The sequence below is a fragment of the Brachypodium distachyon genome, chromosome 3 (genome assembly GCF_000005505.3).
Source record: "Brachypodium distachyon strain Bd21 chromosome 3, Brachypodium_distachyon_v3.0, whole genome shotgun sequence".
NCBI classification, from domain to species: Eukaryota; Viridiplantae; Streptophyta; class Magnoliopsida; order Poales; family Poaceae; genus Brachypodium; species Brachypodium distachyon.
The window spans coordinates 57,647,615-57,667,571 of record NC_016133.3 but is presented as its reverse complement, the minus strand read 5'-3'; the positions used below and the strand labels follow the sequence as shown (position 1 = coordinate 57,667,571).

Here is a 19,957-nt window from a genome sequence, read left to right as displayed (position 1 = left end):
CGGTGTACGTGTGTGTCGTACGATCTCGTCGCCTCTCGGAGGCTCGGAGTACGTACGTACGTACGTAGCGCATGGCATGGCAAGAGTCACATCGTCTGAACGTACCCCGCGGCGTCTAGTTGCGTTGAGAAACACGGTCTTTTTTAAAAGGATTTTGACCAGGTTTTACCATGCTGGTCGGTGTAAACGTCCTTCTTACCGGAGGAACAGTGCCAGAGCACCGAGATCGGTTTCCTATAAGCACGAGTTCATACGAGCAATTGATAGTCCATGGCTCGCTCGCGTGGGTCATGAACATTTTTTTTTCTTTTTAGCTGTATCGGTGCGATTGTACACGTGTATTTGTCGTCTCCACACCTCCGTGTTGATGAAGGATCGAAGTATAGCACTTCCTCAAATTCGGTTTAAAGGGTCTCTAAGTCATTGATTTAACTAATGTAGCATAAGTTTTATATTACAACCGTTACAAAATAAAATATTTGAAGTTTCTAATGTCATTTTCAAATTTGTGGCTAAGGCCTTTGCTACCAGGCTTTCCCCGGTGGCCCATAAGATCATCCATCCCAACCAGACCGCCTTTATCCGTGGCCGTAACATCGGCCCTGTCGCTCCACGAAATCGTGCACGAGCTCAAAGTTTCGAAAGCGCAAGGGGTGCTTCTCAAACTGGACTTCGAAAAGGCCTATGATCGGGTGAACTGGGAGTTCCTCCAGGAGGTTCTCTTGCGTAAAGGGTTCGATCCGGGCTGGATCCACAAAATCATGCAGTTGGTCTCAGGCGGCCAGACTGCCATTTAGATTAATGGGGAGGTTGGCCCCTTTTTCCGTAACGCCAGGGGGGTGCGCCAAGGGGACCCTATCTCGCCTCTCCTCTTCAACTTCGTGGCAGACGCCTTGGCGGCCATCCTGGATGCGGCCTGCTCTGCGGGGCACATTGACGGTGTGATTTCAAATCTAATTTCAGGGGGTATTACCCATCTGCAGTACGCGGATGACACCATGATTCTTATCATACCTGATCCTACGCAGCTGGCCAACCTCAAGGTCTTACTGTTGTGTTTTGAAGCTATGTCTGGTATGAAGATCAATTTCGACAAATGTGAGGTGTTGGTTATGGGAACCTCGCCCGCGGAGGCGGTGGAGATCGCGCATGCCTTGAATTGCAAGCTTGGTAGCTTCTCGTTCTCCTACCTGGGTCTGCTCATCAGCGACAAGACAATCTCGATTGCGGACTGGAAACCCCTGTCCTCGAAGGTGGCTAATAGAGTGGAACCGTGGAAAGGAAAATTTCTTTCCTCTGGGGGCAAGCTGGTCCTGACCAACGCCTGCCTCTCAAGTCTTCCTGTTTACGCGATGGGTTTGTTCTTATTGCCCGATGGGGTCCATGCGGCCATGGACTCTGCTCGTAGCCACTTTTTCTGGGATGGTGCTGACGGCAAAAGAAAATACCATATGGTCAGATGGGAAGAAGTGTGCAAACCAAAAGATCAGGGTGGGCTTGGTGTTTCCAATTCCCGTCTATTAAATCTTGCTCTTATGACCAAATGGGTTTGGAAGATCTTCCGGGGGGACGACCCAGGTCTCTGGCTCAAGATTGTGCATGCCAAGTACCTCCATTCGGGCTCCTTGTGGCCCCCGTCCAGGGGGGGCTCTCAATTTTGGCGGGCCATTAAAAAAACTAAGCACCTCATGGAGCTTGGGGCCGCCTTCGTGGTCGGCGATGGCTCCCGGGTCCGTTTCTGGCTTGACCAGTGGTTGGGCGCCGATGCGTTGAGGGTGCGGTTTCCCCGTCTGTTTGCTATTGCTGCTGACCCAGATATTGCGGTTGATGAAGGCTTGCACAATCCTACCCTGCTGTTCCGCAGGTCCCTGGGCCTGCTGGATACCCCGGAGTGGGTTGCTCTCGAGCAGGAGCTTGCGGGCGTCTCCCTGACTGACCGGCCAGATAGCATCTGTTGGACGCTCGTGACCTCGGGGGAGTTCTCCACGTCGTCCTTATACGATAAGCTGATGTCCGGCCCCTCGGTTTGCTTTCTCAAAGAGATTTGGAAGATTCACATGCCGCTCAAGATTAAGGTTTTCCTTTGCCAGCTTTGCCACGGCCAGCTCCCGTCTAACGCTAACATCCACCGGAGGCATGGGCCGTCGAATGGTTTGTGTGTGATCTGCGGGGTCCCTGAAACTGCGGACCATATTTTCTTTGAGTGCTCTCTTGCTAGAATGATGTGGGCTTGTGTTCGGGAGATTCTGTCTTGTGATTGGGATCCCACTAATTTTGCCGGTTTTCTTGCTAGAATTCAGGGCTTTTCGGGTATTTCTCGAAAAATGGTGTGGATGTCTTTTGCTGCACAGTGTTGGGCTATTTGGATGATACGTAACAAATACACTATTGAAAAGAAGTTCCCGTCTCATCCTACTAACTGTATTTTCAAAACGGCCTTCTTTCTGCATCTCTGGTCCCCGATGGCGCCCCACAAGATCTCCGAGGAGCTCCTCTCTGCTGCGGCGGAGTTTAGGCGTCTCTACGCCAACTTGAAGCCCCCCAGTGCTCATTAGTTCTACCTTTTGCCGGGTTGTGGCTGTTTTTATTGTGCTTTCATTTGCTGCTCCTCCAATGTAAACTGGTATCCCCAGTAAGACTCTTATTTGGCCAGTTGGCTTTATCTATAAAGCCGGGCACCGGTGTGCCTTCGTTCTAAAAAAAAGTTGACTAAGAAATATACACTTCGTCAGGAAATAGGCTATTGCCTTTTTTTCGCCAAATAGGCAAAGCTTCATCATGCTATTTTTTTTTGGAGATGCTTGTCCAAAATTACTGAAAAATCCCGGTCACCTAGAATCACACACTATTTCAGTCAGTGCTAAGCCTAAAATCACATCATATGAACGTGTGGTGGAACGAAAAATATACGAGGGTACGACTAAGGTGATGCTGACCAACGAAGACAACTCATGAACAGATGCTCTAGAAAAATACTCTTGCACAACTGAGCAACTAATGTCAAGAACCGGTTCTATGTATCCAGAAAGTTCTATCGCTCTTCCTCTGCTCCTGCTAGTAGCAGTTCCTTGAGTTAGTTGGTTGGCTTAGTGCCGTCGGAGACGCCTGCTCCCCCTCTCCTCTCCTCCGCCAGCGTTGCCGGCCGGAGGGGGAGGGGAGGGGGAGTATGTGCGATGTATATTTTCCCCAGTAAGTTTTTCCCCATCTCGCTTGAGATGCTTCTTCTTGGATTGATGCTGCTCAAGATCCCATTTCCCCTCTGCCTTTCTTCTCTGTCTCCGGCGAAAGATCCATGCGAGTGGCAAGGTGTTCTGCTCCGGCCAAATCCTCTTTTTCTCTTCCCTTCCCCCAATAATCCCATCAGTTCTTTCCCTGATGTTCCTTTTTTCCAACTTTTTCCCCAATCTTGCTGGTGGCCCATCAATCTCACCAATAGATCTGGCGATTTCTTCGCTGGATTTTGCCCTTGGCCGGGTGTGGAGGTGCTCGTGGTGGTGGATTGGCAGACTCCTGGTTCTTGGGGCGGTGGCTTCACTGCACCAGATTGGGGACTTGTCCACTGTAGGGAGACCAAGGTGGATGAGTGGGGGGGATTGAAGGCATGGGGCTCCGTTGATTTCCCATTTTCTGAGAAGACCAGCTTCTCTCCCTACTCCTGCATGGTTGGTTGCCGCACTCCTCCTCTGCCGATGGTCAGCAGCAGAGATCAGGTTGCTCTGGAGCTCAAGTTTCTGTTGGAAAATTGGAGGTCAGCTGGCAAGGAGTTTGATGGTTGTTGTCTGGTTTCTGAGCTTCTTGTTCGCTGCTTACTTGTTGATATCAGTTACTCAAGAAAGATTGATGATCTAAATCATGTCATGCTAGAAGCCAATTTTATCATGGTTCTTAGATCGGTCTTCCCTGAAATTCTGGATGAGCAGCGCTGTGTTATGAAGCTCGAATTAAGGGGTGTCTTGGGCGTTAGTGCCGGGTGTTTCTTTTGCATGATGGAGACAAGATTGGTTGATGATTTTGCTGAAGACGGTGTTTCTCACTTATTCGGGTTGATTCACCGATGGCAGGTGAGAGCGCCATCGTTGTTGATCCCCAGATTTGATGAGCGAGAAAGCTTCAGATTGGTCTCGGTGTTGCATCCTCAAGATCTACAGCTCAATCGTCCACTACCTCTTGTGCACTTGCCCGCTCGATTGCCGGGAGAGTCGCCGGCTCTATGGCTGGCCAGCACTACGGAGGCCTTTGAAAACTACGACTGTGGTAGCGAGTCAGATACCTCTCAGCTGACCCACCATCAGACTCCGGTTATAATCTTCTTTGTCTTCGGTTTGCTAGTCAATGTTCTTGTTTACATTATGTGCGAGGATGCACCTATGTTCCCTCTCTTTTTGAGAGCTTTGTACCCACTTTATGTTAATATTTTTCCTACTTTCCAAAAAAAAAAGGTATCCAGAAAGTTGCTGATACGAGCACTCGATCTAGTCCCGTCCGGCCCGTCGGTTGACAAGACCTGCAGGCAACCCGTAGTTGAATCCCGAGTAGTACAGTCCAAGGTCGATCGAACACCAACTTGGCAGCCAGATGTTAGAACACACCTGGATGGTCGCACAGTCAAAACAGCGCCAGGTAACATACATCTGGCCCGCGGCTCTTCCTCCCGCCAGACCCGGCGCGAGCCACGGGACCGCGACGTTCTCGCGCGGCTCCAGCCATCTCGCACGAAGCAGGGATTAACCTGGCTGAGGCTTCTAGCTCCACACGGCAAGCCAGCTCCACACGGTACGATTTTCAACGCTCCCCACTCTATATAGCCCGCCTCCACGGCAGTCCACACTGCATGCACAGCCCCTCCGAGAAACTACGCTACTGCAGGCGCAGGCGCAGGTAACTTCAGCTAGGCAAGGAGAAAATACGCACTAAACATGGACATGCTGCTCGCCGCGCTCCTTGTGGCGTGCGCTCTGGCCTCGTCCGGCACCGCGCAGCCGACGCCGCCAGGGAAGAGCTACGACTACACGGCCGGCGCCGGCTCGCAGCAGCCGCCCCAGCAGGACATGGCCGTCAGCACGACGATGATCGCGCTGCTTGCCGGTGCCGTGGCGGTGTTCGTCTTCATCGCGCTCTCCATCATCTACCTCCGCCACTGCACCGGCTACTACGACAACGCCTACACAGCCGACCGCTCCACGCTCCCCGGCGCCATGGACGGGTCCACGTTCATTTCCAGGCGGCATCGGCAGCATCGTGGGACGGCGTCGACGCGCGGGCTTGACAAGGAGGTGGTCGAGGCGTTCCCGACCATGAAGTACGCGGAGGCCAAGGCGCTGCGCGTGGGGAAGACGCAGGCGCTGGAGTGCGCGGTGTGCCTGAGCGAGTTCGAGGACGAGGAGAAGCTCAGGCTGCTGCCCAGGTGCAGCCACGCGTTCCACCCGGACTGCATCGGCGCGTGGCTCGCCAGCCACGTCACCTGCCCCGTCTGCCGCCGCAACCTCGACCCTTCCAAGGACCCCGGCAGCGACGACGAGCCGGGCTCAATCCTTCCTTCTGCCCCGGCAGCAGCCGCAGAATCGAATCACAGTGATCACAGCCACAGCATCTCCAGCGAGATAGCCGCCGTTGTTGTCGTAGGGCTACGGAACGATGGTGACGTGGCGATCGACGTGGCGGCCGAGCTGGAGGATGAGGAGCGGAGGAAGGAGGCGCTGGAGCTGCAGCGGATAGGGACCCAGCAGCGGCGCGCGATGCGGTCCCGGTCGTCCAATAAGAAGGCGCGGCTCGTCCGGTCCCACTCCACAGGCCACGACTCACTCGCTGCTGCTTCTGCTGCTGCTGGACGAGACGACATGGAGCGGTTCACGCTGCGGCTGCCGGAGCACGTGCGCAGGGAGATGATGGCTACTGCCTCGTCGTGGGATCAGCCGAGCAGCACACGCCGGGGACAAAAATCCGGGGGAGGAGTTAGCGCTAGCAGCCGCCGCGGGGCCACGAAATGGCCGTCCTTCTTCGCGTGCACTACCAGGACGTGGTCGGGAAGGCTGCCGGTCTTCTTGCCGATTTCGAGGAGAGCGCCGGAGCAGAGCTATGACGGGGGAGAGGTTTCGTCGACTTCGTCTTCGAGGATCAGAGGGAAGCGCGTGGCCGCCGTCGATGTCGTCGATGGCGGCGGCTTTGCTGTGGGGGCTGCTGACCGCTTTGGCGGCGGCGAAGTCGGCTCTGTGGCGGTTGATGTGGACTACAAGGCAACTAGCCGGCAGGTTCGAACGTAGAAAAAGGAACACGACTTTTTGAAGTTTTTAGAAAATGGAAAGCGGTGTGTTGTTTCAGTTTCACACACATGCATGAAGGAATTGGGTTTCTTTCTGTACTAGTACTATTAAGTCCAAGAAAATGACTGTAACCAGATGCAGTACTGATGGTCAGGAAGTCCCGCTCGGAAAGACGTCAAATTTTCGTGCAGTTTCTTTGCACGATTGCACGTGAATAGATCCGTAAGATTGTTCGGTTACCTCCCCTTTCTGTCAGTCGATCAGCCGAAGACCGAACTTGTGTTTTACTTTCTCGATGTCTGAAGACCGGGATGCCCCGTTCTTGCTGTTGCTCTTCCTGCGGCTGTTCCAGATTGCCAGCAGCCTCCGTCATTACGTGGGTTTCCTTCGGAAATAGGACATCTTGGGATGAGAAATACATCTCAGATTCTCAGATGGTTAGCAGAGTGATGCACCATCGGTCACACGTCTTTGTCAACAATTAATTGAGGACAGCCAATTCAGTTTTCAGTAAACGTTTATAGTTAGGATCTGACTTCTGATCAGCTGCATATATGATATTGTGAGTGCGCGTGTGTGTGCAGGTTGCAGTTACACTGCGTTCCTGGACGGAGAACTGAGTTTTGTCCTTAAACGTCGTGATCACGTCGCGATAATCAGTACTCTTCCATATTTTTGATTTTTGTAGAGTCATCCCAAGGAATACATCCTTAAATTCGGGCAGCCGGCCCGCTTAGCCGATGGTCTGGGCCGAATGTTAAGGCGTAGTCTACGTCGACGCAGGCCACAAGCCCACAAGCAGCTTCGGTCTTCGCAGAACCCTGCCAAATCGAAACAGGCGAAGTCGTTCATCCTCCACGCTCGCCGCCGGCCGCCGGCTGCCGCGCCGCGGTCCAGACCCTGCTCCCACGCAGACGTCCCCTACCATTTCGCCTCGTACGCTCCACTCCCCAGACCTCCCATCCGCCGCCGCCAGTCTGCCTGCCTCACGTTCCCAAGCTACATGATATCTCCCCACCTCCCCCTCCGGCTCCGGCACCTCCGCCGCCTTCTCGCGGCCGCGCCCTCGTTCTCTCCCTCCGAGCCCTGCTCCCTGCCGCTAAACCTCACCCAAACCCCGCCCCCGCGGCGCCATCTCCCGAACCTTCTTCCGGTGCGGCGGTTCTCCTCGGGGCACGTCCTCCTCCCCACCAACCTCCAGGAGGAGCGCGTCGCGTCTCTCTCGGACAGGATCTACGACGCCGTGACGGGGACAGAGGAGGGCTCCAACGATGGCACGGAGGCCGCCCTCGACGCGTTGGGCGCCGAGCTGACCACCCCGCTCGTGTCCGACGTCATGCACCGCCTCCGCTACGAGGAGAAGCTGGCCTTCCGCTTCTTCGCCTGGGCCTCCCAGCAGGACAACTACGAGCATGACCAGGCGGCGTACAACGAGGTCATCGACACACTCTCCGGCACGCGGTACAAGGCCCGCCAGTTCGGCGTCCTCTGCGACGTGCTGGACCACATGAAGCGCCACCGCACGAGGTCGGTGCCGGTTGAGGACCTGCTGGCCATCCTGCGCGCGTACACGGAGAAGCACCTCACCAACCTCAGGAAGCTGGCGAAGAAGCGGCGGGTGCGGATGCGCACGCCGCCCGAGACTGATGCGCTGAACATCCTTCTTGACGCCTTCTGCAAGTGCGGCATGGTCAGGGAGGCGGAGACGGTGTTTGGCCGTGTGAAGAGGAAGCTGCAGGGAAATGCCGAGACGTACAACATCCTGTTTTTCGGATGGTGCCGAGCAAGGGACCCCAAGAAGGCGATGAAGGTGCTTGAGGAAATGATTCTGATGAAGCACGCCCCAGAGAGCTTCACGTACATTGCTGCTATTGACTCATTTTGCAGCGCTGGGTTGGTCTCAGAGGCAAAGGAGTTGTTTGAGTTCATGAGGACCGAGGGATCGTCGATATCGTCTCCTACTGCTAAGGCATACTCCGTGATGATCGTGGCACTTGTAAAGGCTGATCGGATGGATGATTGTTTTGAACTGATTTCCGATATGATAAAACTCGGCTGCATGCCTGATGTATCAACCTTTAAAGACTTGATTGAAGGCATGTGCTTGGTGGATAAAATCGATACTGCCTACTTTGTGCTGGAGGAGATGGGGAAGGCTGGGTTTCCTCCAGACATTGTCACTTACAATTGCTTTCTTGAGGTGCTCTGTAATCTTCAAAAGGCCGATGATGCGCTCAAACTCTGCGAGAGGATGATAGAGGCGCATTGTGAGCCCAGTGTTCATACTTACAATATGCTGATGGTGATGTTCTTTCAGATGAGAGAGCCACACAGGGCACTTGATATTTGGCTTGAGATGGACAAGAGAGGATGCAGGCGTGCTGTTGATACCTATGAAATAATGATTGATGGGCTGTTTGATTGTGGAAGAACAGAAGATGCAACCAATCTTCTAGATGAAGTAATAAATCATGACATGAAACTATCGTACAAGAAGTTCGATGCCATCATGCTGCAATTATCAGCTGTAGGCAACCTTGGCGCCATACATCGGCTTTCGGAGCATATGAGAAAGTTTTACAATGTTGCAATGTCAAGACGTTTTTCAATCACACAGAAAAAGAAGAGCATTGGTATGAGAAGGAGATGACTTCTATGAGATCTCTTGTTAGCACAGACAATCAAGAGCTTATATGAGGTAAACTCTTCCCTTGTTTACTTTCAAGTATTAAATGCCAAACATATTGAAATTATGCTGCATTGTATATAGTTTTGGTCCTTACTTTTTAAAACATATAGTTTTTGTGCTTACTACTACGTCTTTTGTTCTTAAGTGAGGAGCATCAATTTATATATGGACGCTGATCACATGGACCCTTGCAATATTTTTTTTCAAATTAAAAAAAGAAGCTAATAGCAACATAATTGTACATATTCAAAACTTGAACTGTAGAATCCAAATAATACTCTTTTGAATGTTCTATGCAATTGAATGGCTAGTTGGGACATCAAATAAGCATATTTCAAGGATTATTTTTCTCTTTAGTTACATCTTAGAAATTGTTTGCTGCACACCTGTTTTTTCTTCTGAAAATCAGTTTATTGCGGACAAAAATCATTAAACATATGCAACACTCTTTTGTCAACGGACTACTGCAAATAGAAAACTAGCAAATTTGAATCAACTTCCGTTTTTTCCTTACCTCCGACCTGCATTTTCTTGTATAACTTGTTTGGCACTTGCACCCTACCTTACCCACCCTGACAATCAGTTCACTGCCTGACAGAAATGCAGGGAAACATATGCAACAGTATAGATAGACCAATAGGTAGACCAACACGAATGGCCCTTTTTCTCTCACTATTTTTAATATGGGTATTCCGTGATGTAAATATTCTGGAACCTGAACCCATTTTTTTAATCTTAACCAATGAAAGACTCCCTCCGTCCAACAAAAGACGTCTCAAGTTTGTCAAAATTTGGATGTATCTAGACATGACTTAGTGTATAGATGCATTCAAATTTAGTTAAAGTTGAGACATCCTTTGTTGGACGGAGGGAGTAGGAAAAATCCATTGCCTTTTATATTATATCAAACACTGTTTCCAAAGCCTGGAGTGAATTTGGTTTAACAGAAGCTTTGTTTTGGATGTAATTTTTGCTGAATGATAAGTAGGCAATTTAAGTATCTAACCGCTGTATGGTATTCCTGTTGCCTGCGTATTGTTGGTCTGTTCAGGCAAAAAAAAAAGGTGATATCCTTTGGTCGGCAGCACAAGAAGTATTTTGTGTGGTGGGAAATTACATGAAGTTTATACTAACTCTCACCAACTAAGTTTGGAATATTTATTCTTGAAAAACTGAATTCTTGAGGCAAAAGAAAACTAAATATCTCGCAGTAATGGGCACATATAGCTTATAGTTTCTTTGCCTATTTAACCAAGCTGATATAGAACAGGATAGCTACTTTACACCAGGTTCGAGCAGATACAGCTCACTTTTGCCTATCATCCCTATCTTGGCTGTAAGCAGGAGGGAGACGGGAACTTGAATCCTAACTATGATGATCTTAAATACGAGTAGCTTTAAACAGAAGAGTTGCTATGACAGTAGCTAGTTTCAATAATGAGGTCTGAATGTTTGCTAGTTAAAGTTAGCTTATTCATTCTGAGATTCAATTATTGGTGGGCTTTTGTTGGAGCAGTAGTCAATGTTCATTGCAATGTCCCATAATATTGCCTGAACATCATTACTTTTCTTTGGCAACTTCATTAATTAGAGTGGCCAAGGAACTTGCAATCCTTTGTCCCATGGTTTCTGATTTGATTTATGGTAAGCAGAGCTATCATATTGTAAAATACATATTTCCTTTTCAGGGTAGTTGATGCATGTCTACACATTTCGTTGGAGCAATTGGCAGCGGAAGAAGCACTACCATGTACTGAAATGGTCTGCACAGATGTCAGTACCGTACCATTTGATTTGTAGATCCGTTTCGAAAAGAAAAAAACATTTGATTTGTAGATACTACTCCATACCATTCCGAAAAGAAAAGAATCACCAGCACGCTGCATCCACCCACCAATTGGCAAGCACAAGCAACATTGGTTGCACAGGTTTCTTTTGTTGTATCCTATGTAGCCTTTTCTATAGTCTCTTGTTCCGCCGGAATCCCTTTCCTTCTACCGTTCAAATGGAACAGAAAGGCCCCAAGACCGAAATTTCCTGTCATTGAGTATGCAATTCCATACCATTTTTTCTCGAACCCATGTCACATGTCTTCCCAAAATCAATTTCAGATTCTCTTGTAGCTTAGCTTTTCTGGCCAGCATGTTACTGGCAGGTTATTGCAAGTAGAATCATACTCATCCAGTTATTAGAACTGAAATTGGAGGGGGATGCCGGATGCACTTATTTCCTCAGAACATCTGCATTTCTGTTCATGTTATCTGTACACTAAAAATGTACCAATGAGCTACACAATGGTTGTACTGACTAAATGTGGTCGTCTGGTATTGAAGCTGTCCACCACTGATAGAATTGTACTGCTAACTGTAGCTAGTCTTTAAACAGAATTTATCTAGGAACACCCATACATGGCTCTTGCTATCTAAAATGAGCAGAAACTGTGGCACAGACTTCGCAGACTTTAGTGTTGCTGGAATTATTGCTAACTAAATGTGTCCCTTTACTCGAGGTTTTACACCAACATTTGACGGCTGGAGCGAGCAGAAGGATTGAGCAGTTTTCTTGCCTGACCTGCTTGCTGCAATACTTTTGTCATATTACCCGTCAACTTATTGTGTTGATTAGCTGTAGTTCGGTATAAAGCGGCTGATACCTTCTGTTAAGTTGTCCTGCTGACGAACTGATCCACGTCTTCCGTCACTTAAGCACACATTATCTATAGCAATCAAGGCTTCCATCATGCTCTAACAGCTATTTCACTGTTTGATACTTGTAGGTGACAGCTATTGCTGAGAAAGTGACAATACGTCAGGGGACAAAATTTCATGGCGGGACTTGCTTCCTTCCTAGTCTCGGACTCTCGGCATCAGCGGTTCGGTGCTGCTGTGTGACCTGTGAGCTAGTCAGCCAAAGCTAGGACGGCATGGCTGCATACTGAGAACCTGGGGGCAGAGTCACGCCGAAGAAGTTCCGGGACCAAGAGCTCAGGATACCACCGTGCAGACGTGCAGTCCAGGCGAATGCGCTGAAGCTGAAGCCTCATGGCAGGGCCCGGCCGGCGACTGCGGCGAGTATCCCAAGTTTTTCATGAGTCCCGAGGCAAAGTATGGCTGCTTCTGACGGAAAAGATACCTCTGCCAAGTGATCTTCAGTTTTCATCGCATGCGTTGCATGATTCTTTAGGTCATGTCACTTTTTTTCATAAGATATTCTGGTTTTGTTCTTTAGAGAAAAAAATTCTATCAATATCTATGACTCTATATTGGTTTTATTAAATCCCTTATGATGTATACTCTGTATATTGTTTCTATAAATAAATTTTAAGAAATTTGATTTAAAACAAAACTAAAACATCTACGGAAACGCTCGAATATACATTCATATGGTTTTTCTATACACCCTACAGTGCAAGATAAAAGGAGGCAGGTGGAGATCCATTGCGTAGAAATTGCTCTTTTCTATTATTAATTTTCCATTCTTGAGAAACCATTTATTTTGGATTTACATATTGCAACGGATGTACCGCTCAAAAAAGACAAAATCAGCAGAAGAAAAGATCGTTACTACTCTATCACATAGCTGCTTCATCAACAGAAACTCCAATTCCCTCGAGTAAAAAGGAAGTAGGACAAGAACAGCAAACGATCGTGAATAAACAAGACCCGAACTGAAGAGAAGACCGGAACTTTCAGCAGAAAGGGGGAATACGCATACAGGGGACGCACAAAAGTGAAGCGAGAGCCAAGGAGGAGCGAGTGGATCGAGTCCGTCGCGGCATCGCGTTGGGCCCTCGGATTGAACTCAACAGTAGGCGCAGGCGCAGTGGCCACCCATGCCGTGCAACAGTGTCGGGGTTTGGCCACATGACTCGCACGGCTGAGCTATCACCGGTGCAGCGCGGGTGCTCAAAAGAGTTTGGCAATTTCTTCTCAGCGTGTCGAGGTATTTTACCAAGCCGATCTGGTCAAATCAAACTTTGGATGAGTGATACGTGGCAGAGAGTGACATGACAGTATATTAGGCTTTGCACCACTAACCAGGTATCCTCTGATAATTTGGAGCCCTAGAGAACAGTTCGTTGTTGCAAGGGAGTAAATTGTAGGCTAAACATGTGGAAATACCACTATTACGAATTTAGCCATTTCAGTGTAACGATCATCCAAGTGGGGACGTGGTGCATGTGCACCCGGTTCAGAACCGCAAGCTTTAGGAAATGTACTATTCCGTTCCACATTTCCACCCTTTTGGAGAAAATTCTACTCGTAACGTTGCTACTTCTTGGGACCATCTTCTTGTTCTCCTCCCGGCCAAAGGAACTCAAATACATATTCTCAAGCTCAAAAGTCAGAAACGACGATGGGTCGAAACACTTCCCAGAAACAACGTACCACAACAGGAAAATAACAAAAAAGGGATGCACTTTTATATTCTTGTGAACAAAAAAAACATCCTGATGCATATAACAATCGTCCGCACTCGAAGCAGCCGCCCATAGCTGCCAATTATTTGTCCGCGTAAATAAATTCATGCCCATCGTTCCGTTCCGTTCTCTGGGGATCGCTCTCCGTCCATTTGTTTCCTCCAAAATCCAAACGAGAGAGAGAGGGGAATAAAAGGGACGGGGCTTTGCTTGGCTCAGCCCACAGCCTGTCCACCTCGCCTCGCGCTTCTTCAGATCTAATCATTATTTAATCCATTTCATTCACCGGCTCCAGTCTCACATGAGCACTCCCCGCTCCTCCTCCTCCTCCCCCGATCCGATCCCCAACCCATCCGTAACCCTAGCCGGCTCCCCTGGCATGCGCGATGCGGAGGAGGGCCCGGACTCGCCGCCGTCGCGGATGTCGGAGGACGGCAACGGCGGCGCGTGGACGCCGGATCTGAGGTGCGGGAGGTGGGCGCCGCCGGACCAGGTGCTGGAGATCGTGCTTGAGAGCGTGCTCGAGTTCCTCACGGCCGCGCGCGACCGGAACGCCGCCTCGCTCGTCTGCCGCTCCTGGTACCGCGCCGAGGCCCAGACGCGCAGGGAGCTCTTCATCGGCAACTGCTACGCCGTCTCGCCGCGCCGCGCCGTCGAGCGGTTCGGTGGGGTGCGGGCCGTCGTGCTCAAGGGGAAGCCGCGCTTCGCGGACTTCAGCCTCGTGCCACAGGGCTGGGGCGCATACTTCTCCACCTGGGTCGCCGCGCTCGGCCCCGCCTACCCGTGCCTCGAGCGCATCTTCCTCAAGCGGATGACCGTCTCCGACGACGAGCTCGCGCTCATCCCCAAGTCGTTCCCGCTCTTCAAGGAGCTGTCCCTGGTGTGCTGCGATGGGTTTAGCACGCGCGGGCTCGCCACCATCGCCGAAGGCTGCCGGTACGCCCATGCACCTGAGCTGAATCTAAACCGGCTTATGGTATCAACATAGCAGCTTTCCGGATTGGGAGGGTATCGTTGGTGCATTTGTTCTATTCCTAGCTGCATCGTGCAGTTTCCCCTTTATTTAATGTCCAAGCCTAGTCCTTTACGCTTTTCGGTTTCATTGGTCCGACTCTGCCATGGATCAGAATCTGATCTTAGGCTAGCTTTTGTGCTCGTGCTGGGTTCTCATCCCTACACGTTCTGTCGAAATTAGATCTTTATTGTTGTAGAGCTCTACTGAGTTCGTGACACTTGGTAGTGTCACAGTCGAATCATACCGTTGGAACTCTCCTGCTTCCAGTTTCTTGTCGCAACGTTTGATATCTTAAAGGTTGTTAAGGCAAAGTAGTTCTAGTAAGCAAACATCCCAAAGTGGTAGCTCATGGATCTGCTCATTTATTTTTCAGGCATCTCCGAGTGCTGGATCTGACTGAAGATTATTTTCATGAGGATGAGAACCAGGTAGTGGATTGGATCTCTAAGTTTCCAGAGTGCAACACGATGCTGGAGTCGCTTGTATTTGATTGTGTTGGTGTGCCATTCAACTTCGAGGCCCTGGAAGCACTTGTTGCACGATCACCAGCTCTGCGTCAGCTGCGCGTGAATGACCATGTCTCTATAGAGCAGCTACGTCGTCTCATGGCAAGGGCACCCCATATCACCCACCTTGGTACTGGTTCATTCCATTCTGAGCCAGGCTCTGGTGGGGCATCGTCTGTGTCTGAGCTCGCCACCTCTTTCGCAGCAACCAGATCACTTGTTTGTTTGTCAGGTTTCTTGGATTTTAATGCAGAATACCTCCCAGCAATCTACCCAGTTTGTGTCAATCTCACATCCCTCAACTTTAGCTTTGCAAGCCTAACTGCTGAGGAGCTCATACCAGTTATTTGCCACTGCATCAGTCTTCGCATTTTCTGGGTAAGTATTTTGTGAGTTTCTTGCTGTCACGTTGATAGATATAGTACTCCCTCCGTCCCATATTAAGTGACTCAAAATTTCCCAAATATGGATGTATCTATGCCTAAAAAGCGTCTAGATACATGTAAAAGAAAGTCACTTAATATGGGAAGGAGGGAGTAGTTTATCTAGTTTGACATTAACCATTGGTGTTCAAATTTCTTATCCAGGTTCTCGATACGGTGGGTGATGAAGGCCTTCAGGCTGTGGCTGAAACATGCTCAGATCTCCGTGAGCTGCGAGTTTTTCCTCTGGATGCCACTGAGGATTCTGAGGGCTCTGTCTCAGATATTGGTCTCCAGGCAATCTCAGAAGGCTGCCGGAAGCTTGAATCGATTCTCTACTTTTGCCAGCGCATGACAAATGCTGCAGTAATTGCTATGTCTGAGAACTGCCCTGACCTTGTGGTTTTCCGCCTCTGTATTATGGGCCGACATCGCCCTGATCGGATTACCGGTGAGCCCATGGATGAGGGTTTTGGGGCAATTGTGATGAATTGCAAGAAGCTCACTAGGCTTTCGGTCTCTGGCCTTCTCACTGATAAGGCCTTTGCTTACATTGGGAAATATGGAAAACTAATAAAGACCTTGTCTGTTGCCTTTGCTGGGAATAGTGACATGTCTCTTCAGCATGTGTTTGAGGGTTGTATTAGGTTGCAGAAGCTTGAGGTCAGAGATAGCCCTTTTGGTGACAAGGGATTGCTCTCTGGCATGAACTATTTTTACAACATGAGGTTCTTTTGGATGAACTCCTGCAGGCTAACCGTGAAGGGCTGTAGGGATTTAGCTCAGCAAATGCCAAATTTGGTGGTTGAAGTAATGAAGGACCATCCTGATGAGGAAGGGGAGATCGATACCGTTGATAAGTTGTACTTGTATCGATCACTTGCAGGACCAAGGAATGATGCTCCTTCATTTGTCAACATCTTGTAGTGCTGCTATTGAAGAAGTTTTCTTACGGACATGTTGTGTTATTCCTGATTGTTGTCGTCCCTGATCAAGCATGTTAGAGGCTCTGAGCCATAGTGGGAAGCTTCCCATGGATGATTTTGAAAATTCATGGGAAACATGCACGTGTCATTCAGTTAAGCGGACCATCGATTGTTCTTTTCTGGGCTGATTACATTGAGATTTAAATCGTATGAGGTTCTTTTCTGAGCAGGTCACCTTGTGATTAACCCGATGCCGAATGGGAAATCTGTTTATTTTCCTTGCCAGCACCAGACTGATGCATTGTACTATAGCTGAGTTGTTGGAACTGATTGCACAGGGACTGGCTGCTAGCAGACACCAATACAGCAGATTTTAGATGGTTCATGTGCCCTCAAGTCTCCAGCCACTGATGGTTTGCCATCTATTGTTCAGTGTATCTGCTCACACGAAGAAATACCGATGCTTATGTTGGAAGCTTGAGTGTTTCATGAATGTCTCTGCTGCGAAATTTTCCGTTCCCATTTTCTTAGCTTCCCTAAAAAAGTTGTTTTTGTAGATCAATGTAGACATTTATCCCTTTTCTTGGTCTCACCTTCTGCTGTTATTAATCCAGAGGATATTGGAGGAACTGAAATTCAATCAGCATGATTTCGTTTTGCTCTCCTTCCTTGGTTGCATGTCTTGCCTTCATCACTGCTGCATTGCCATGATCATATATTTACTTTGACTATGACTGCTCGGTTGATACTGCTATAACAATAAATGGCCTGGTCTGTGTGTTGTGATGATAAGGCTATGCCCTTCTAATGATTTGATCTCAGAGTGGGTCCTTATTTCATGTAGAGCTGCATGACATCGACTGGGTCCTTTATCCTTCTCGTCTTTCAGGATCCCTGGATAGGTCACAGAGCTCCCAAGAAGCAGAGTTGAATAGTCACAAGGAAAGAGAAAGCTCAACAGGTTTACTTCCTGACGTTGTAACATGTAGTATGTACTACTGTTTTCCAAATAATAAACGGGTAGGTCTTGACCTCAGTTCTCACCATTTTCCCTGTCAAGTTATTTCAAAGAAAAGAGCTAGTGTCAGTGCCAATCTATGCATGTTTGCCTTAGTCCAAAAAATAAATATTACGCATGTTGTCTAACAATTTTCCTTTGCTCGGTTGATGCTAACTCAACGGTCACTTCGTCGGCGGTGCGAGCAATTAGTGCATCATTAAATATCCTACAAAGTCAGCCTTGGATGTAACCTCCAGGCTTGATAAACACAGACCACCTTTTCTTGTCAACGTGCAATGCGACGATTATCCAAATCTCTCTCTGCTTTTTTCCTGATCTCAACTCCAAGCCAATCAATCAACTGGGGAGTAGGAAAACTGTGTAGCCATAATCATTCTGTTCCTAAACCTTTTTAGATTTATTTAATAGTAGTACTGCTAATACCAACTATTTATCTGTCTTCTGTATCTTACAAGTCAGCCTTGGATGTAACCACACTACGTAAACACAAGCTACCATTTCTTGTCAATGTGAAATGAAACCCTTATCCATTATTCTCCACTTTTTACCTCGACTCAAATCCAGCCGATCAATTGCCAAGTAGGAAAACGGTGTAGCCATACCACTCCTAAATCTACATGGATTTACTTAAGGTGTGGCTATATCTCACTTGTCTGATTTTTAAGAAAAAATCTTAAATCAAGTTGACGTATGAGAGCCATTGGATTATTATTGGTATGTCATCTCACTCTTTTCTTTCTATCGTTTGTTTTAAATCTGAAAGCAAAAATTTATATCAAATGGTTAAGGAATCAATTTATGTCTAACTAAAAATCAGGTAACTTAGATATAGTAAAACCGCCATCATATTCGTTATATTTTCCTCAAATGTGCGTCGTCACGGATCTTACAGAGTAAGTGTGGTATTTTCCGTTGACTGCAGCTGCCGAGGAAAACCAACTGCCCTTTTTCTTCCATGATATTTCTGCCATGGATTCCAACCTTATTCGGACGGACATGCCATCAGAAGATCAAACCAACCTATCTAATTATCGCATGGCACTCACATCTAGCTTGCCTTTTCTCAATCTCAAAAGAAAAGAAAAAATCTTGCAAGTCGCAATCCAAACTAAAAAAGCACAATTTTTTGACCTGGCTAACAAAGAGCTTACCCATGATAAAAGGCCATGCGTGCCAAGCCACATGCCATCGACACATCACACATATATAACTGCGTACGTGCAGCACATGAGGCAACAAATTTATGGCCAAAGTCTATGCAAGATCTTAGCTTTTTCCGATGACTTCATGTGGATCAGAAAGCACTTGAAGGCGTGACAGCTGAGCAGGCGACGTTGATTTGGGTTTTTGGAAGTTTGTGCACGTTGCGGACGTTGAACAGCCTTCATCTTTTGCTGTACTAGGGGCGGAGCTAGAGTAATGCCTGGGTATTGCATACCCATGTTTTTTTCCAAACAGTATATATGTCCATATACTGTATCACATAAGAAAAAAAAAACTGATCCATTCCTAGCCTCTCACGTCCTCAGTTTCAAAGCTATGCCTCATGATCACTTCGGCACTAGGTCACTTGGGCCTTTGTGAATTCTCCTTGGCTGCTCGTTTTAAGCATTGATGCATCGGATTGTCACCTGCTCGCCTGAAGAACACACAAACAAAACTGCAGCGCGTCCAGCATGTTCTCTACTCTGATCTCTGCAGTACTGATACCATCGTCGGCGCACGTAAGATCTTGTGTTTTCCTCAATTGTGATTAAGAATAGGGATGATTCATAAGTTATTAATTGATCCTTTGTAGGATTATATCATGTTTATGTAGTGTGTAACAAGAAAAAACTCAACCTTGCATACCCATTTTGGAAATCCTAACTCCCCCACTGGCTGTACTCCATCGGTCTTTGCACAAGCTCTCTTGATTTCTATTGGGGCCAAGCTCCTCTTAACATACGGACTAGTACTATGCTAAGAGTTGAACCGCTCAAAAATTCTAAAAGTTTATGAACAAACTGTGGATCATCATGATAATATTACAGAGAGGATAGATCTCCAGTTAAAAAAAGGGTATGATGGAGGCCAAATCAGTCACCATCCACTGTTATCCTACGCAAATCCTGTCCACTCTTTTTCCATAGCCAGCCAGGGATTAAAGTAGCACGAATGTACATACGGTCTTCGACGGACAGCCCCTGATTGATTATAGGCGTCATAAGCCAGCAGTGTTCAGAAACACGTGATAATTTTTTCTGGAAATAGCATCGCGTGTCGTCGGGCGCAAAGTCAGAAAGCTCAACCGCTCATCAAAGGCTCGCGTAGTCGTTTCATGTGCCTACCTACCTGCCTGCCTGACCCGCCGGCGAAAGTAATCCAGATCTGCCCGTGATTCGGCAGTTGTTTCACCAACAAATACCCTAAATCATAGGTCAAATGCAGGGACCCCGTCGCACGGCGCAAACTCGATCACGTGGGCTGGGTACTGGCGGTAGAGAGTAGAGACCTATCGATCTCGTGTAATCGTGTCCACAATGATCCATAGATTACTGATTAAAAGTAAATTCTACATTTCAGGCAGGCTTCATGCTGGCTCGTGTAGAGTGCAGTAGCCCTGGAAAGGCCTGAGCTTGAATTCTGGGTAAGCCAATGTTGGGACGTGCTCCGCGCGCCGTGCCGACGCCTATCAACGCAATACGTTTTCTTTTTT

General features: G+C 48.3%; 3 protein-coding genes across 6 annotated transcripts; all 3 read left to right on the top strand.

The window, feature by feature from the left end:
• The first annotated feature begins 4,804 nt into the window (after positions 1–4,804).
• LOC100841846 (RING-H2 finger protein ATL32) lies at positions 4,805–6,400 on the top strand. Its single transcript, XM_003570546.4, has one exon. It carries the CDS (start codon positions 4,917–4,919, stop codon positions 6,258–6,260), a length of 1,344 nt encoding a protein of 447 aa, XP_003570594.1. The 5' UTR covers positions 4,805–4,916; the 3' UTR covers positions 6,261–6,400.
• A 287-nt stretch (positions 6,401–6,687) lies between these two features.
• Positions 6,688–12,248, top strand: LOC100842140 (pentatricopeptide repeat-containing protein At1g73400, mitochondrial). 4 transcript variants are annotated; one of them, XR_001407134.2, is made up of 3 exons: positions 6,688–8,958; positions 10,638–10,710; positions 11,726–12,248. XR_001407134.2 is itself a non-coding variant. In XM_010237790.3 (2 exons), exon 1 carries the CDS (start codon positions 7,015–7,017, stop codon positions 8,908–8,910), a length of 1,896 nt encoding a protein of 631 aa, XP_010236092.1. In that variant the 5' UTR covers positions 6,688–7,014; the 3' UTR covers positions 8,911–8,958; positions 11,726–12,248. The 4 variants fall into 4 exon arrangements, 2 of the variants coding, with proteins under 2 accessions (XP_010236092.1, XP_003570595.2); XR_731941.3 differs by having other exon boundaries at positions 10,638–10,722; XM_010237790.3 differs by lacking the exon at positions 10,638–10,710.
• A 1,331-nt stretch (positions 12,249–13,579) lies between these two features.
• On the top strand, positions 13,580–17,274 carry LOC100841232 (transport inhibitor response 1-like protein). The gene is made up of 3 exons (XM_003570544.4): positions 13,580–14,305; positions 14,758–15,268; positions 15,478–17,274. Exons 1-3 carry the CDS (start codon positions 13,671–13,673, stop codon positions 16,237–16,239), a joined length of 1,908 nt encoding a protein of 635 aa, XP_003570592.1. The 5' UTR covers positions 13,580–13,670; the 3' UTR covers positions 16,240–17,274.
• The last annotated feature ends 2,683 nt before the right edge of the window (positions 17,275–19,957 follow it).

Coding starts and splice junctions, on each gene's coding strand:
- LOC100841846 (XM_003570546.4), top strand. CDS start 4,917: ATGGACATGCTGCTCGCCGCGCTCCTTGTGGCGTGCGCTCTGGCCTCG.
- LOC100842140 (XM_010237790.3), top strand. CDS start 7,015: ATGTTAAGGCGTAGTCTACGTCGACGCAGGCCACAAGCCCACAAGCAG.
- LOC100841232 (XM_003570544.4), top strand. CDS start 13,671: ATGAGCACTCCCCGCTCCTCCTCCTCCTCCCCCGATCCGATCCCCAAC. Junction 14,306..14,757: donor ACCATCGCCGAAGGCTGCCG/GTACGCCCATGC, acceptor TTTATTTTTCAG/GCATCTCCGAGTGCTGGATC. Junction 15,269..15,477: donor TCAGTCTTCGCATTTTCTGG/GTAAGTATTTTG, acceptor TTTCTTATCCAG/GTTCTCGATACGGTGGGTGA.